The following is an 18232-nucleotide window of genomic DNA, read 5'->3' as shown; positions in this document are numbered from 1 at the left end:
ACCTTTATTGGTTTGACACCTCGCCACGGTTACTCTTAAACGTGTAGGGCTCAAACTTTCTACGTTCATGAAAGTATGTATGGAGCCTCGTCCAAAACATTGTGCCATTTTTCTCGGTGCCGGTCTTGTGATCTTGTCCAATTTCTATCCAACCTTCGCAAATCAACTTGTTCTCATCCTTGGTGTATCCTCCTGTCCGGATGCTTTGCCACCTCCTTTGTGCATTTGCTTGTTGGGAGAGCTCATCGTTGAACAATGGCTCATCGTAGATGTCCACACCGTCTTCTTGCCCTTGGTTGTGGCTGTCGGTGTCTTCTTCGTTGTGGCCGTTCGGGTCTTCTTGCCCTTCAGTGTATTGGTCGCGATTGTCTTGACTTTGGGTCTCGTTGGCATCGCGGGCTTGGCTACCCTCATAAATGATGTCCTGCATGTATTCATTGTACTAGGCCGGGTCGTCCTGCGTCGGTGTCGGGGGTGGCATATCGTCGATAGGCAGCAAGGCTGGGGTATGCACGCAACCAAACAATGTTCAGATGTTGGTTTTTTTGCATGTATTTGCTCAAGCAGGCCTAACTGGTACAAGTACGCAAAGTGACAAAAATAGATGCATGTCCAACCAAACACGTCAGTCTGCCATCGGCAACAAGTTTTGCCCGGCTCCAGCGAGGGAGGGGCGATGACGGCGGCGCGCCTTCGAGTCGCTTTAGTTCTTGTAGTCGTCGCTAGATGGTCTACTAATCTGGATGTAATTTTTATTATTTTTGTTATTCATTCTTCTATCATGATTGATGATGAATACATTCGAAGTTTTTTTTTTGAAAAAAGTAACGAATTCGGCAAGTTCGCGCGCGGCAATCCGTTGTGGTTGTTTGGATACAGAGAATTAGATGTAAGATTTTAGAAACGAGTTTTTTTGAGGATTTTTAGGAAAACCAGTTTTGGTTAGTTATTCTGTTAAGGTAAGTACACCCAATACCCTGTTTGGATGGGAAAAATAGAAAAACACGATTTTGAGTTCTTCCCAAACAATTCATGGAGGTGTGGTGCTTCGGCTTGCTCTTGGCACCTACACGCACAGCGGCGGACAACCACACCGTAAACTGCTCTCTCGCGAGGGTGCGCGGCCATCGCCGAGGCCGCCAGGGTGGTCGCGCTGCTCGCCTGATCGTGCTCGGTTTCGTTCGCCGGTGTCATGCATGTTGGCTCAGGTTCCCATCAAAGAAGCACGTACATGCAGCTAACATACGGCAAGACACGAGTACACGACGTAAAGCACCTTGATTGATTCTCAAGCCGGGGACGCATGTAGCATCTAGCTAGCTGCTGGATCGATTGGCCGGTAACAGCAGAGCACAACACACATACTAGGGAGGCGCGACGACGACGTAGAAGCTGGAGCATATGGACGACGACGGTGGCTGTGAAGCGGCTGATGGACACGACGGCAGCCGGCCCAAGTCTGCATCCGCCATGGAGGCGTTGGTCTAGGTGGAGCATCGCAACCTGCATGCTCCGGCTGCCTGGCCGAGATCAACAACGACGTCATTTGGCTTTGTCAAGTTGCTGTCGCGGCCGGCGGCGTTTACCATGATCAGCGCGTCGGACTTCGCTGATCTCCTGATGCATATAGAAAACGCGTTTGTATAAAAACGCCTATTAGTCGTTTTTGTATAAACTGGTTTTTTGGGTTTTTGGAAAACTCAGTTTAGTATATCCACGAGTTAGTTAGATAATCCAAACAATGTTTTAGGTTGTTACACCAGAAATCGGGTTTAAGGAAAACTTGTTTCCTATAATCTAGGTATCCAAACAACCCCGTTATGTGGAATGATAGCACGAGGTATTAGCATGGTCTCTCTCTCTCTCCGAGGACGGACTGGAGTCAGATAACCAACCGCATCGCGTGTAGCGCGGCTCCACCAGACGCCCCTTACAAATTGCCGCCCTCGCTCTGCTCGTCCCACGAACTCAGGGCCCTAATCGATAGCTAGACATTGACCAGGAGCGCTCCAGGGCGGGCGCATCTGCGGCTCTCCGGCCCGGCTCCGTCCGTCCACGAGATGGGGATGGCCGTGCTCGGCGAGGCCCAGCGGCAGCGGCGCCGGAGCGTCTACGAGTTCCTGGACGCCACCAGGCCGGCGCGCGGCCAGGCGCTGCGGTGGTGCGAGACGGCGCGGGAGATGCGCAGGGTGGACGGCGACATGAAGGAGGCGCGCCTGCTGCTCCGCGGCGCCCTCTGCTGCGTCAAGGACTACGCGTCCGTCTACAGGACGTGGATCGCCATGGAGAAGGAGGCCGGCGGCGTCGGCGTCGCCCGGTGGCTCTTCGAGGAGTGGGGCGCCGTCTGCGCCAAGGACGGCGGCCTCCGCAACGAGGGCGACGGCGCCACCGCCGACGCGTACGGCGACTACTGGTGCGCGTACCTCGCGTTCGAGCTCGGCCACGGAGACCTCCGGCGCGCGCGCGCCGTCGCGGCGCGGGCCGTGAGGGCCTGCCCGCGCGACGCCTCGCTGCGCGACACGGTGGAGCTCCGCCTCAGGGACGAGCAGGAGCGGCAGAGGCGGCGGCGTCGGCCGGGGCTGTTCCGCAGCGCCAAGAAGTGGCTGGTGGACGATCTGCGCGCGTGCTTCAGCTCCGTGGGCGAGCAGCGGAGTACCAGCGGCTGCTTACCGCTCTTCTCCCGGCCGCCGCGGGGGTACCGGCGGCTCGTCACCGACGGCGACGAGTCGCCGTGATCGATTGCTGCTTAGCGGCCGAGTAGACCAGATTAGATCGTACTACAGTACAATGTAAATTGTTCCACGCATTAAATTACTGGCGATGGTTTGATCCCAGGAATTAATTAACAATGCTCAAGTCAATCTCGTGTATCAAGAGATTCAGTCCAGAGTTTTTAAACTCGATGTAAGTAGTCCAGTTGTCCAATTGCTTTCTTGCTGAGTCAGACTGGCCTGCAATGGCTGTTTGTTGGGCTGTACTTTGTCTTACCAACTGAGATGTGATTTGTAAATCCTATTCTTCTGTGGGTACTTTTGTTTTATAAAAAAAGTGATGTTCATCCCATTTTTTGCAACAAGCAATCGTTTTTCTCTACTCATTTCTCCGCGTCCGCAGCCACCCTCCTCACATCCAAAACCCCAAATCCGTACACAAAATGTGGCAAGTTCATCAGCTGCATACGAAACGCCTAACGGTAGCTAGATAGATTGATAGATATATGCGGAGGGAGGGCACCCGAGTTCACCATTTCCTCGCTAGGCGGTTCCTCCCGGGCTCACCGGAATGACAGTCATAGTCTTTGCATAGGCCTCGGTGGCCAGAGGGGAGTCTTCATCGTCTGTGGTGGTGCCGTCGTCGGACGAGGAGGAGGAGCGGACCCCGGCTAGACATTGGGCGGCACTTTATGTGAGGATTGAAACATTGTAAAAAAAAAACTTGATTACAACACTCAATGTAAAGGGCGGGGTTTTACCCATTTGCATAAAATCTGAGCATGTTGACGTGTATCACATCGCCGCACACTTTCTCACCGACACATGAATTAGCTATTTTTTTTTGGAATGAAGGCTTGAGACGGGCCCGGCTTTGAATTAACAAAAACATCAACCGGCTACGAATACATCGGTCAATGACTTATAATGAATGGAATAAAAAAAAGGAGGCCATTAAACCCCAAGCAACAAATACAAGGTGCAAGCAAAACATCGCATACACTAAAGACATCACAAGCAACTACTAAGATATAACAAAAAAAACTTGAGCTTGATTCGTCGAGGTTGTTGTCCACCGATGCAATCATCACCAATGAAGCAACAAAGAATATGGGGAGGGGGCACATTCGTAAAAGGAGTAAGTCCTTGTCCACTCCCAAAAGAAAAACAGTCTGTACACAATGCCATCCGTCTCCACTATGTAAACGGGCCATGCCTTCTGGTCTTAGATCGTGGGATGCTGCACAGTCTACATGCAAAGTGGTTCACCCTAGAACCCCAATGAGCACTTGACAACAAGATTACTAGGGGATGAGCTCTAGTGTTGTGATCCCACAAACTGAGCTCCATACGAGGTACGTCGCCATCTATGACATTGCCACATAGAAGATGTATATTGTAGGAAAGAAACACAATCCAAACAGACATGAGGAGATAAGTTGACAATGCCATCCGCAGAAGAAACGATACTTGTCGGAATCCCGTGTCAAAGGCGATGCACAACGGACATATTGGCCTCAAAAGGACAGGAACACGGGTGTCCAGAGCCCGCCATGACTGCCACGTATAACACAACCGAAGCTCGACAACAAACCGGCCATCAGCACATCCCAACTCAACTACCATAGTTTGCACATATATGCATGGGAGGATGGGTGGTATAAGATACCTGAATGAGGCCTCCAAGGAGGTGGACGACGCCCGCGGCGTCATTGTATCTGCCATCGCCTGCCAAGGGTTTTCTTGATCTCAAGAACCCGACCACCTGTTGTTCGACCGTCATCCGGATTCTGCAACCTAAGCAACAACCCACAAGGTAGACCGACGGAGACCATCCGAGCACTTGACACCACAACCCAGCACTGCCAACTCTATCCAGAGCCTCATCATGATGGCAGTAAGATCGGGAGAGAGGTCGGCAGTGTACTAGGGTTTGGAGCCGCCCGAGTCGCCCCGACAGGAGCGACGCAGGGGCCGAAGACGGCACACGATTTGCAAACATAGACTCTGCTTTCGATATTCCAAACATAGTCGAAAATTGCTATCCAACTCAGATTCCGACCAGACTCTGCTTCAGATTGAAAATTGCTATCCAACTCCAACGAACACACAAAAAAAAAATACTACAATACTCAGAGCCTGCTTTCAATAGTTCAAACATAGTATTTTTCGACGAAATATATATCCGAAATACAAAGTTTCCATCGGTCAAAAACCAAGTAAACTAGCTAAACTCGTAAACAAGAAAAACGACGAATTAATTAAGCAGCCGCAAGGATGAAATATTGTTGTATCTAGGACGTCTCTACTCGTTGAAGGCCCAGGCGTTTTCCTTTCTGACGGCCTCCTCCTCTTCCTTGGTGAAGTCGTTTTCGATCTTGAAAATCTCGCGCACCTCCTCAACCGACTTGTCCTTGATGTCGTCGGCCACCTTCTGGCAGGCGAGGTCCAGGAGCCCCTTGATGCTCAGAAAGTTGGCGGCGAGGATGATGTCGAACAGCGTGGCCTGGTCGACCGCGACCAAGCTGGCGTCGAAGCTCTTCAGGTCCTCCTTCTCGCCGGCGCTGGCGTTGTTGTTGTTATTGTCGTCGTCCTCGTCGGCGTCGGCGGGGTCGGCGACGTGCTTGTTGGTGTCGTCGGCGTCGGCGGCGTGCTTGTTGCAGTACTCGATGACCATGGAGAGGATCTTGGCGGGGACGTTGGGGAGGGGGATCCCGTCGTCGGCGCAGCCGTCCTCGATCATGTGCTTGATGGTCACCGACATCTTCGCCGCCTCCTCCGTGGCTTCGAAGCTCTCGCCGTCGGAGCTGATCAGCGTGATCATCTTGTTGCTCTTCTCGCCGCCCACCACGGCCTCGCTGCTGCTGCTGCTTGCGTCCGCCGGCGTCGCAGCCATGGTTCCTGCTTGCTTGATCTCTTCTCTCGACGAATCGCGCGAGTCGATCTTCCTCGATCGTGAGCTTGGATCGATCGGTTTGATTCAGGGCAATCGTAGTGCACCCGTATTTAAAGAGGGCCGACGAACGTACGTAGCAGAGACCGACACGTACTCGATCACAATCAGGTACGTACATGCGATCCCTGCAAAAAAAAAAGGTACGTACATGCGATGTCTTCGTGTTTTGATCCGACTCTTTTTTTTTTTTGCGTCGAGTTTCGATCGAACTTTTACTGGGCACGCTCATGACTACTCTCGGAGATTCAAGAGTATGGAATATTTACCTGATCAAAATTGGCCAATTATATACCTTTTAAATAAATTAGGAAAACGATCAGAATCAGCCAGCGGATTATCATGCCCATGTCCGCTGCCTTGGTTACGCGCCACATGGCCTGCGAAGCAGACTGACGCGCCTCAGAGGGTGGTTTTGGTTTTGCAACAGAGCGCATGTTGCAATTGCAACAAGCCTCTTATTGCAAAACAGTCCTGTTTCAGCCTCCTAAAAGTATCGTCCATTTTTTTTCCTGCAACATGTCTTTGTTGTGAAAATTTTCTGCAACAAGACCTATGTTGCGGAAATTTTGTGCATCAAGAAATCTGTTGCAGAAAATACCGCAACATGACTCTTGTTGTGAAGGGATGGTTGATCACGTGGGTGCATCGAACATCGAACGACCATTAGTGTGTTCATCCAATGGTCAGCGAGACGGTAGATCTTTTTTAATTATTCGTCGGCCGACAGATAGCGCTGCCCTTAAAACTATTTACATATTTATAATCCTCTATCATTAAAGTGGAGTTTGTTGGTTTTGATTTCATCGCTTCCACCTTTCCCATCAGTATATGCCCTTCTCATCGATCTTTTTTTCAAACCATGTGATAACCCTAATTTTTCTAAACCGGCCCCACCTCGTTGTTTATGGTGAAAGAAATACCCTGCAAAGCAATCAACAAAAACCAAATAAATTGCCAATAGCAAAAATTCCCTTGGAAGCAAATAACAAAATCTCATGTAGTTGTATGTACATAATCTCAATCACATCATATCTTTCCTTAAATTTGCTCTGCGGATTCCTTCTTCATAGCATATCTCAGTCTCAACACACACTTAATATTTTCCTACATTGAACCACTAGAATAAACCTGTCTCCATTGTAACACATGCGCATTTAGCTATAACAGTTGATGTAAACTCGAGTGTGTCCACTAGTTGTATGGCTCTTTCAGCCAATGTATCAAATTGTACTTCTTATATGTTTATAGGTATTAAGTTCTACAGACTGAGACTTAGACTAAAATCTCAGACTGAGTTTTAGCAAGCCCAAGAAAAATTCGGTACATTCACAGTTCAAGTTCTACCATCGCACACACACACATTTCGTTTACGCCACTTGGGCTATATGCCTAGCTAGCGTGCCCCCGTGAAGAAGGCGAGGGCGCCGACTAGCGGCGCGTTGGTGTAGGTGGACGGCTCAGCCTGCGCGTAGTTGTCACGGCTGTCGGAGTAGCTGTCGCTCTGGTCGGGGCCGCCGACGACGGCGCCGACGAGCACGTTGCGGTCCGGGTCGGACGAGTGCAGGTAGTGGAACCCCTCGTCGCAGCCGATGCGGGCCGGGTGGTCGTGCACTGACGGCATGGAGGCGCCCCGGTGGTGCACGCGCCTCGGGTACCGCGCCCCGAACCCCACCATGTACGACATCCCCGCCGGGTTCGCGCCCAGGATGTAGTCCACCTGCGCGCGCGCCAAAATGACCGATGAGCCTCCCTCTGCCAAGGCAATCTTAATATTTCGTCTAGGGGCCATGCAAATGTACGTACCTGCTTCTTGGCGAGCGAGACGAGGGTGGAGGGGGTGACGGCGGTGGAGCCGCAGGAGGCGGCGCCGCCGGTGGAGCTGAGGTACTTGGCGTAGGTGAGGAGCAGGAAGGCCGTGGAGGTCACGTACTCCATGTTGCTGTCGCGTTCCGTGAACAGGAGGCCTCCTGGTGTGTACTGGGACTGGAAGCCGCCGGCGCCGGGGACGAGGGAGCAGATGTACTTGTCGGCGTGCGCCTTGTACGGGCGCAGGCTCTCCACCCGGTTCTGCAGAAATACCTTGGAGAGGAGGACTTTGGTGGCGGCGCGCTTGTCGTCCCAGCTGACGGTGTACGCGTCTTGCTCCCCGCCGAGCGTGTGCCCGTTGGAGTTGATGTAGGTCATGTACACGCTCTGCGAGCTCGGCGACGGCGACGACGCCAGGTGCAGCCACGTCGCCGCCCAAAGGAGCTCGTCCTGCATGCATTCATGGATTATGTTATGGTTATTCCGACTCAGCAGCATGGTTATTCCAACACAACATGCATGCATGCATGTTGTGTTGGCGTGCAGTTGTGGGTTGTTTACCTTGTAGCCGGAGTAGGAGCAGTAGAAGGGACACACCACGGAGCTGAGCGAGTCGATGTAGGAGCCCCTGTACCGGTCCGCGAAATCAAACACCTGCCGAGCGGCGCGGAGCAGCTTGGACGAGTAGGCCGGGTCGCGGGCCCGGAACACCAGGGAGGCCGCGGCCAGCGCCGCCGCGGTCTCGCCCGCCACGTCCGACCCAGGGTTCTGGGGCGTCACCTTGTACGCGGCCCGCGGCGTGTCCATGTCCTCCGGCCTCTCCCAGCACCGGTGGTCCTGGTACGGGTCCGCCACCTGCACCCACAGCGCGCCCGGCGTCGCCGTCGCCGCCTTGAGCAGGTAGTCGGAGCCCCAACGCACCGCCGCCTCGGCGTTGGCGAGCTGGCCGGGCGGCATCTCGCCGCCGAACTCGACCACGCTCCACGACAGCATGGTCACCGTGAACGCCATGGGCAGGCCGAACTTGACGTTGTCCCCGGCGTCGTAGTAGCCTCCGACGAGGTCCACCTGAACAATGCCAACAAGACACACGTCAATTAATGGATATACTCTCGTGAACGACATGCATGGCATGGCATGCAATAATGCTAAACATGTGAGTAAGTACGTACATTGGAGGCGTTGCCGTCGGAGAGGGCGGAGTCGGCGCGCCACGCCACGCGTTGGCCCGGCGGCAGCTTCCCGGAGCGCTGCGCCTCGAAGAAGAGGACCGCCTTGTCGAGGGCGTCCACGTAGTTGAACGCCTTGGCGCTGTGCGCACCGGTGACCAGGCAGAGGACGGCGATCAGGTAAGTGGACATGCAAGCTTTGGGGGATGCCATTGCGATCAGGATGTGTGTTGGTGGTGAGCTACATACTAGCACGGTAGGACTATATATAGTGGTCGATCAGTTGATTCGGCCCCATGAAAGGTGGCGGCAGTTGCAGTTGGGATTCATGTCGTAGACGAACACGATCGAGCACGCTACGTATTTTTTAATACGTACTATTAATGTATTAATGTTCGCCTTGATTTCCTGGCGCATTATCCCCTTCCTTTTTAATGTTCGCCGAAGATACAGACGCAGCTTGATGTATATCCGATCCGTACGTAGTGGTCAGAACTGCGCTCTGCTTAATTTGCTCCTGTTAACTAGGAGGAGTGGTAGCTTTCTGCGTGCGGCCGTCGCTAATTAGGGCATGTATCAATGGTTGATAAAACGGTTTTATATTAAATTTTATATGTAATTTAGAGATAATAAATAAAATTGTTTACAATGGGTCATCTCTTAGCCTTATCTTCAATAACTAGCTTTTTTTTAAACGTGATGAGACATATTATGCTAAGAGATAATCTCATGTCTTCTCTTAAATAAGAGAAGAGAAGTCTTTTCTTATGAGTTCTCTCTCCTCCACCTCATTATTTATCCTAAATGGCACTCCTAAAATAGCACCATTGTACATGCCGCGGGACTAGAGGAGAAAGTTGTGCTTTCATGTCTTTAGGGGACTTTAGAATTAAAGCATCAAAAGCAGGGTACAACGAATCCGACCCTGAAATAATCTTTTTCAAAATTGAATATTTCAATTTAAAGATCTCAAATCCATACTATTACATGCAACCTTAAACCTAATATAGGTGAAGCTCATCCGACTCCACAGTGTCCATTTCCGGTGGCTAGCTGCGCCTCTCAGAATGTTGGTTCGATCACTGGCAAGGTAGAGTAGGACATAGGACACGGATTGGCTCACGGGACTCACCGGCAGCCGTCTCCCATGCCCTACTCTTCCTCGTCGGAGCCCGGCACCTTGAAGCATGGGCGGAGCCCATTGGGCCTACCCACATGCACAGGAATACGAGTCCAAAAATTGGCTAGTAGTACCTATCTAAATAGAAAAGCCCAGTGCATCAGGGTGGCCCAGGAATGATGCATCAGGGTCGGCCCGTTTCAGCCAAGCGTCTGCGGCCCAACACAGCAGTACGCCCGCCGCCTGCGTACGCACCCACGCACGACTACAAAATGCGATGGGAGACAAAGAAGAGAGGAGAAAATTTATTAGGCGGCAGAGCGACAGTTTCGGATCAAAGTTCAGATGAGAGGGGCTGGGCCTCATTGTGGAATACCAAGGTCCCTTCAAAGATCAGAACATTCATGTGGAGACTGGGAAGGCAATCTTTGCCAACTGAAGATGTGAGGAAACATAGACATATGAGTATTGTGGATAACTGTCAGTTATGCGGTAATTTTGATTCATGGAGACACTCCTTGGTAGAGTGTTCGATGGCACGATGTGTTTGGGCTCTAGCCGATGAAAAGATTGTGGAAACAATGGCCGAGACAGTGGAACCAAGTGCTAAACACTGGTTATTCCAACTACAAAGTTCTTTATCACATGCTCAGTTCATCGAAATGGCAATCACTTTGTGGGCGATTTGGACTGCGAGAACAAAAGCAATACATGAGGAGATCTTCCAAAGTCCTTTAGCGACACATATCTTCGTCCGACATTTCATTTCAGAACTCCAAAGCATTGACGTTTTGGCGAACACAGCGGGGCCGAAGCTGCAAGCTAAGAGAGCAGTTGGCTCTCGTTCTTCTTGGCGACCACCACCGCTGGGTCATATGAAAATAATGGTAGATGGTGGGATTGCGCAGGACCGTGGTGTAGGAGCAGTTGCAGCAGTATGCAGAGACCAACAGTGTCTGTACTTGGGATCCTCATCGCTGGTTATTCCGGGAGTTTCAGACCCGGCAGTTTTGGAAGCCATTGCCTGTCGTGAGGCGTTAGCTTTGGCCGAAGACTTATCTCTCCAAAACTTTGTGGTGGCTTGCGATTGCAAACAGGTGGTAGAGGATATTAAAGGAGGGACTGGCGGAGCTTACTTATCGGTCATCAGAGAAATCTATCAAAGGAGTCCCGTTTTTAATAGCTGTAGCTTTATTTTTGAAAGCAGAGCTTCAAATAGCAATGCTCACAATCTTGCTAAACACTCTCTTTTGCTTGATCGGGGTCGCCATCTGTGGCTTTTATCTCCTTATGGCCCGGCATGTATACCTTTTAATGCTACCATAGATCAATAAAGTGTTAGCACCCCTCAAAAAAAAAAAAAAACCCCCACACACGACTTACTGATCCACCTCCATTAGTCACGTCACGTACAGCTCCACTTAAAAGAAAAAACGTACTAGTCACATATCCTAATCGATCCAGCTTTCACTAAAAACAACTTATCGATCCAGTTAGTTTTGGATCGCTTAGCTAGGGAAAGCGCAGCATCCTCAGGACACGAATCCTTTTTTTCTTGGAGAGAGGCGGACGCCCAGGCGACTAGGGTTTTGCTAGCCAACGCCGGCCGCCTCCCCGGCGACGGCGCTATGCCAGCGGTTTTGTCCCAGCATGGTGACCGTGTGTTGCCGTGGCTGGTTCTCTGTCTCTACTGCATGTTTTCTTGATGGTCTTCCACCAAGAATCTAGGAGTAGATTCGTTTGCTGCTTCTCCATCTTCGGTTACTGAAGTACGAGCTGCAGATTTTTGGTGCTAATTTGTGAGGTTTGTGATCTGCCCTAGGCCAGGTCTATTGCTGTGAGGGGGTTCATGATCAGGTACAATGAAGCTCATCAGTTGGAATTGCCGAGGTGTTCTTGGTACCCCGACAACCCGTTCGCTTCTAGACATCCAGAGACGCCATGAACCAGATGCGTTTCTTCTGTTGGGGACGCTCTGGATGAGGATAAGGCAGAAAACTTGATGAAGAGACTTCGGATGGATAAGATGATTGTAGTGCCGAGCCAGGATGAGAGAAAGGGCGGTTTGCTGCTTGTCTGGAAGAAAGAGGTTAGGATCTACTTCCGTGCAACTACCCTTGATTTCATTGATGTTACAGTGGAGGAAGAGAACGGGGAGGTATGGAGATTAACGGGCATCTACGGAGAACCTAGTTGGGATCTTAAGGCCCGTACTTTTCAGCTGATCAGGGATCTTCATGACCAGTCTAGCCTGCCGTGGGCTGTTATAGGCGATTTTAACAAGATATTAATCTCGTCAGAAAAGGATGGGGGAGCCCCGAGACAACAATCACGCATGCAAGCATTTCAGGATGCCTTGTCTAATTGCTCATTGGAGGACATGGGCTATGAAGGAGATAAGTATACCTGGTTCCGTGGGGGGCTTAGGGAGAGGCTTGATAGAGCTGTAACTAATGCGAGTTGGATGCTGCTCCATCCATTCGCTGGTTTGTGCAATCTGGAGTTGGGTAAGTCTGACCATAGACCAATTTTATTGGATACAAATCATCTCATGGGAGTTGCAGAAAATTAACCAACATATGGGAGGAAATTTGAAGCTCGTTGGCTGGCCGAAGATACTGTAGAAGAGATTGTTAAAACCGCCTGGCAAAAGGCTTCACTGCTCGGCCATTCCCCAAGGACGGTTGAGAAGCTAGCTGTTGTACATCAAGAGTTGCACTTATGGGACAGGAGGGTTTTGAAGGAGCCTCGGTCCAGGTTGCGCAAGGCCCAGTATGAGCTAGATGTTTTGATGAGAAGTATGCCCACTGCAGACGTGTGTATGAAACAGAAGGAACTCGCATTATTCATTGAAAATTCGCTTGAACAAGATGAGATTTATTGGGCTCAAAGGGGTAAAGTCAGTTGGCTGCGACGAGGAGACCGAAATACTGCGTATTTTCATCAATTTGCCTCGGCCAGGAGACGGCGGAATTTAACAAAAAAACTGAAAAGGGATGGCAACGGATGGGCAGAAGGCAATGATGAGTTGAAGCCGTTAATTGTTGATTATTTTAGTAATTTATTTACTTCCAATCTGGATGTTATTGATCCCTCTTTGTTGCATTCTGTGAAAAGTCTTGTTACCGATGATATGAATAATATGCTTCTTGCGGAGTACACTAGAGAGGAGGTCCGTAAAGCTCTATTCCAAATAGGTGATATGAAGGCTCCCGGTCCGAATGGACTTCATGCAATTTTCTTCAAGAGGTTTTGGCACATCTTAGGAGACGACTTAACTGACGAGGTTCTTACTGCCGTGAATACACGTCTTGCATGTAATTTAATTTAAAACATTACATCAAAGTACGATATTCATCCTATGACAAATGAGCAAATCCAATATAGATAATGATCATCCAACATGCTTCAGAATTGATTTGATCTTGGAGCCAATCCAATTACATGGCCGTGAATATCAACATACAAACACAGTAAGTTTTTACAAACCAAAGTGGTTATCACCAACCAGGTAGTTGGTGATGTCCACAACCACTCAAATTTATCATCCGAACCAAATATATCCAAACAGAGCATAAGCTTTTACAAACCAAGGTGGCTATCACTAATCAGGTAGTTGGTGATGTCCACAACCACTCAAATTTATTATCCACACAATATACACCATGAGACACGTATATAGATACTTTTTGGGGGGTAAAGAACTCTTTCATAAGAAAGGACATCATTACTAATCAGTTTCTGAGTAATTCTTCCTTTTGAAGATCCTATGCATGCACTTATCGAAAAAGAGTGTGTGTAGAATTCACTCGACTGAGATTTAATGAGGGAAGACTACTGTAGGATCTCATATTTGGTGAGATCACTTTTTTAAATACGAAACATGTTCAAACATTCTAGAAAAATTATAGACGCACATCAATGTTTGATGTAAAAAAGTTTCTGCTCCTAATTCAATCTACATTAACTGAAACAAAAAAAAGACGAAATTGAATGTGTAGTGTCAAATATACTATTCACCCAAAGCTTGCACTATTCACATTCAAATTTGTCCTTTCTCTAACTGTACATGAGTTTTGTGCTGATTTTTCTCGGAGTTGTACACCCCACAGATATGTTGTCAAATAATTTCAGAATTTTTGGAATGTATAAATATGATTTTTGTGGTTGATCTCATTGATTCTCATCTAATGTAAGATTACTAGTCTCCCCCAACTTAACGAAGTCTCGGTCGAGTTACATCTGCGTAGTTGTGGTGTGACGAGTGGCACAACTAGATGTTGCAATAGGATACAAAAAATGTTGCAAGCAATGGCAACTCAGATGCTACAACCGTTGTGACTAATGATGCAACCATCAATGGCGAATGTTCCAACGAGTGAGACGATGTGCTGCAATCAATGAGGGTAAATGTTGTGTCCAATGAGACGGATGCTGCAACCAGTAGAAAGAAATGTTGCACATGGTGTGACAAAATGATGCATGGTCCATTGGATGGTGCTCAGTCCAGCATAAATCTCCATGCAAAGGTCTAATGGCTATGCAGTCGACTGAGTTTTAGCAAGCTTGAAAAGAAAACTCTTACATACACAGTTCAAGTTCAACCATCGCATACACATTTCGTTTACGCCACTTAGGTTATGCTGAGCGTGCCCCCGCGAAGAAGGCGAGGGCGCCGACGAGCGGCGCGTTGGTGTAGGTGGACGGCTCGGCCTGCGCGTAGTTGTCGCGGCTGTCGGAATAGCTGTCGCTCTGGTCGGGGCCGCCAACGACTGCGCCGACGAGCACGTTGCGGTCCGGGTCGGACGAGTGCAGGTAGTGGAACCCCTCGTCGCAGCCGATGCGGGCCGGGTGGTCGCGCACCGACGGCATGGAGGCGCCCCGGTGGTGCACGTGCCTCGGGTACCGCGCCCCGAACCCCACCATGTACGACATCCCCGCCGGGTTCGCGCCCAGGATGTAGTCCACCTGCGCGCGCGCCAAAATGACCGATGGGCCTCCCTCTGCCAAGCCAATCTTAATATTTCGTCTAGGGGCCATGCAAATGTACGTACCTGCTTCTTGGCGAGCGAGACGAGGGTGGAGGGGGTGACGGCGGTGGAGCCGCAGGAGGCGGCGCCGCCGGTGGAGCTGAGGTACTTGGCGTAGGTGAGGAGCAGGAAGGCCGTGGAGGTCACGTACTCCATGTTGCTGTCGCCTTCCTTGAACAGGAGGCCTCCTGGCGTGTACTGGGACTGGAAGCCGCCGGCGCCGGGGACGAGGGAGCAGATGTACTTGTCGGCGTGCGCCTTATACGTGCGCAGGCTTTCCACCCGGTTCTGCAGCAATACCTTGGAGAGGAGGACTTTGGTGGCGGCGCGCTTGTCGTCCCAGCTGACGGTGTAGCCGTCTTGCTCCGCGCCGAGCGTGTGCCCGTTGGAGTTAATGTACGACATGTACACGCCCTGCGAGCTCGGCGACGGCGACGACGCCAGATGCAGCCACGTCGCCGCCCAAAGGAGCTCGTCCTGCATGCATTCATGGATTATGTTATGGTTATTCCGACTCAGCAGCATGGTTATTCCAACACAACATGCATGCATGCATGTTGTGTTGGCGTGCAGTTGTGGGTTGTTTACCTTGTAGCCGGAGTAGGAGCAGTAGAAGGGACACACCACGGAGCTGAGCGAGTCGCTGTAGGAGCCCCTGTACCGGTCCGCGAAATCAAACACCTGCCGAGCGGCGCGGAGCAGCTTGGACGAGTAGGCCGGGTCGCGGGACCGGAACACCAGGGAGGCCGCGGCCAGCGCCGCCGCGGTCTCGCCCGCCACGTCCGACCCGGGGCTCTGGGGCGTCACCTTGTACGCGGCGCGCGGCGTGTCCATGTCCTCCGCCCGCTCCCAGCACCGGTGGTCCTGGTACGGGTCCGCCACCTGCACGTACAGCGCGCCCGGCGTCGCCGTCGCCGCCTTGAGCAGGTAGTCGGAGCCCCAACGCACCGCGGCCTCGGCGTTGGCGACCTGGCCGCCCGGCATCGCGCCGCCGAACTCCACCACGCTCCACGACAGCATGGTCACCGTGAACGCCATGGGCAGGCCGAACTTGACGTTGTCCCCGGCGTCGTAGTAGCCTCCGACGAGGTCCACCTGATCAAAGCCAACAAGGCACACATCAATGGATATACTCTCGTTAACGACATGCATGACATGGCATGGCATGGCATGTGTCCAGGACTTGTCGTCTGAGTAAGTAGGTACGTACATTGGAGGCGTTGCCGTCGGACAGGGCGGAGTCGGCACGCCACGCCACGCGTTGGCCCGGCGGCAGCTTCCCCGAGCGCTGCGCCTCGAAGAAGAGCACCGCCTTGTCGAGGGCGTCCGCGTAGTTGAATGCCGCGGCGCTGCGCGCACCGGCGACCAGGCAGAGGACGGCGATCAGGTAAGCGGACATGCAAGCTTTGGGGGATCCCATGTCTATCAGGACGTGCGTTGGTGCTTAGCTACATAGCACGGTAGGACTATATATAGTGGTCGATCAGATCAGTTGGTTCGACTCCATGAAAGGTGGTGGTATGCATGGAAAGGCAGTACTGATGGAAGGTGATCTGACAGTTACGGCAGTTGTTCGTCCGAGATTGGAAGCGGCCGGGAAGTGTGGCGTGTGCCGCGGACTCGCGGGACAGCGAATGCTACAAACCCGTCGTCACGGACGGATCGACCGTCAACACAAGCGATAGCTTCTACTGTAGCCCTTAGTAGAATTATACATTATAGAACGGGATGGGATTCATATCGTACTAGACGAATATACGAGCACGCTACGTGATGTTCGCCTTGATTTCCTGGCGCATTATCCCGTTCCTTTTTAAGGTGATGACTCTTTCTCATTCTTTTTGGTTGCTTTTTATTGTGAAACCCGATGGTCAGAGTCTCAGAGAGAGAGAGAGAGAGAGAGAGAGAGAGAGAAAATGGCTCACCGGTGCATGCATTGCATAAATGGCGCGCGCGCGGTTGCTGCCGGCGTGAATCCTGACTCTGGCCGGCCTGCGTAGAAGCAAGCGTCCATTTAGAGGCGGGCACGGGATTAAGGGCGCCCTGCCACAGATAAAGACGCAGCTTGATATATCCGTACGTAGTGGTCAGAGCTGCGCTCTGCTTAATTTGCTCGTGTTAACTAGTATAGGAGGAGTAGCTTTCTGCGTGCGGCCGTCGCTAATTCCGGCCGTTTTACTCACGGGCGAATTGGCCGCGGGACTCGAGGAGAAAGTTGTGCTTTCATGTCTTTTCGGTGCAACCTGTCTTTGCTGGCCATAGTGGGTAACATAAGACTACCCACAATGAAAATAACATAGGTAGTAACATCACACATATCTAGATAATATAGATGATGTGGCAAGCAATAAATGAAGAAAGAGAGGCATGTGGTAACATAGCTAGTTACTACTAATGTGAGTAATATCACACATATCAAGACAAGATGAGTCTATAGCCTAATAAATGAAGTGTGTATGTTACCACACATATGTTACTCCCCACTATAGAGGTAGTAACATAGAGTAGTAACATGGGCATGTTACTACCCATTGTGGCTAGTCTAAGTAGTAACATGTACTTGGGACTCACAAACATGTTTATGTGACAGTCAATTAAAGAAGAGAGATAATTATAGTAACAAAGGTAGATGCCATAATATAATAAATGTTATGTTACTATGTGTCATGCATGGCAATAAATGAGACCACTTATGATACTAATCTATGTTACTATGTACTATGGATGTAGTATCATACACTAGTATCATATGCATGATAGTAGTATATGATACTCCCCACTATGACCAGCCTCATGAGCAATGCTAGACTCACGCGCAGTTTACGGGGAATTAACGGGTTGGTTAGAGTTGATTGGATAAGATTTGATTAGGTGAGCCGAGCCCACCAGTGAAAATCATGGGGCCAATTAGAGAAGGGCACGCATGGACGAGACTTGCCTGCTTCCCGCGCGTGCGCCCATCCGTGCTCCCGCATACGTGGCTTGATTTGATTGGAACAAGATATGGCCCAGCTCCACCCCCTTAAAATCAGGGGGGGGATGATTAGATTAGAAAGGAAAAAGGAAAAAAGACAGCCGTAGGATGAGGTGGGAGCACGGATGGGAGCATGGGAAGGGAGCAGGCAAGCCGGATCCGGGCACGCATATGGGTCCGTAAAACTCCGTGTGTGTAGTATTATCGTTCTTTCTGTGGGGGAAATTACAGTTCCACGGTACTACCTTTGTCCTGATTTATTAGTCTCTTTTGTGTTTTATGTCAAATTTTGACTTTAAATTTAACTAACAAAATGTTAATGCATGTCATAAAAAAATAATATAATTAGAAACTATGTTCAAATACATATTCAGCGATATAATTTTTCGTGACATGTATTAATATTTTGTCAGTTGAATCTATAGTCAAAGTTAGCACAAAATACAAAGGGGACTTATAAACCAGG

At 50.5% G+C, this 18232-nt stretch overlaps 3 protein-coding genes across 3 annotated transcripts; all 3 read right to left on the bottom strand.

Annotated features, from left to right (window-relative positions):
• Positions 1-5016: 5016 nt before the first annotated feature.
• LOC109767474 (SKP1-like protein 11) lies at positions 5017-5607 on the bottom strand. Its single transcript, XM_020326231.1, has one exon. It carries the CDS (start codon positions 5605-5607, stop codon positions 5017-5019), a length of 591 nt encoding a protein of 196 aa, XP_020181820.1.
• Positions 5608-6885: 1278 nt separating this feature from the next.
• LOC109767475 (endoglucanase 4-like) lies at positions 6886-8866 on the bottom strand. The gene is made up of 4 exons (XM_020326232.3): positions 8646-8866; positions 8035-8541; positions 7471-7923; positions 6886-7384 (listed from the first exon to the last, which is right to left on the bottom strand). Exons 1-4 carry the CDS (start codon positions 8853-8855, stop codon positions 7061-7063), a joined length of 1494 nt encoding a protein of 497 aa, XP_020181821.2. The 5' UTR covers positions 8856-8866; the 3' UTR covers positions 6886-7060.
• Positions 8867-14159: 5293 nt separating this feature from the next.
• On the bottom strand, positions 14160-16258 carry LOC109767471 (endoglucanase 4). The gene is made up of 4 exons (XM_020326227.4): positions 16003-16258; positions 15381-15887; positions 14817-15269; positions 14160-14730 (listed from the first exon to the last, which is right to left on the bottom strand). The coding sequence occupies exons 1-4, from the start codon at positions 16210-16212 to the stop codon at positions 14401-14403; spliced, it is 1500 nt and encodes a 499-aa protein (XP_020181816.1). The 5' UTR covers positions 16213-16258; the 3' UTR covers positions 14160-14400.
• Between the last annotated feature and the right edge of the window lie 1974 nt (positions 16259-18232).

The sequence above is a fragment of the Aegilops tauschii genome, chromosome 5 (assembly GCF_002575655.3).
Source record: "Aegilops tauschii subsp. strangulata cultivar AL8/78 chromosome 5, Aet v6.0, whole genome shotgun sequence".
NCBI classification, from domain to species: domain Eukaryota; kingdom Viridiplantae; phylum Streptophyta; class Magnoliopsida; order Poales; family Poaceae; genus Aegilops; species Aegilops tauschii.
Note: the sequence above shows the minus strand (reverse complement) of the source record. Positions and strands in the feature narration are given on the sequence as shown.

Excerpts from the sequence above, each read along its gene's own strand:
- LOC109767475 (XM_020326232.3), bottom strand. The coding sequence starts at position 8,855 with ATGGCATCCCCCAAAGCTTGCATGTCCACTTACCTGATCGCCGTCCTC. Across the intron at positions 7,924-8,034 it reads GCTCCTACTCCGGCTACAAG|GACGAGCTCCTTTGGGCGGC; the intron begins GTAAACAACCCA and ends GAATGCATGCAG. Across the intron at positions 7,385-7,470 it reads TCTCGCTCGCCAAGAAGCAG|GTGGACTACATCCTGGGCGC; the intron begins GTACGTACATTT and ends GCGCGCGCGCAG.
- LOC109767474 (XM_020326231.1), bottom strand. The coding sequence starts at position 5,607 with ATGGCTGCGACGCCGGCGGACGCAAGCAGCAGCAGCAGCGAGGCCGTG.
- LOC109767471 (XM_020326227.4), bottom strand. The coding sequence starts at position 16,212 with ATGGGATCCCCCAAAGCTTGCATGTCCGCTTACCTGATCGCCGTCCTC. Across the intron at positions 15,270-15,380 it reads GCTCCTACTCCGGCTACAAG|GACGAGCTCCTTTGGGCGGC; the intron begins GTAAACAACCCA and ends GAATGCATGCAG. Across the intron at positions 14,731-14,816 it reads TCTCGCTCGCCAAGAAGCAG|GTGGACTACATCCTGGGCGC; the intron begins GTACGTACATTT and ends GCGCGCGCGCAG.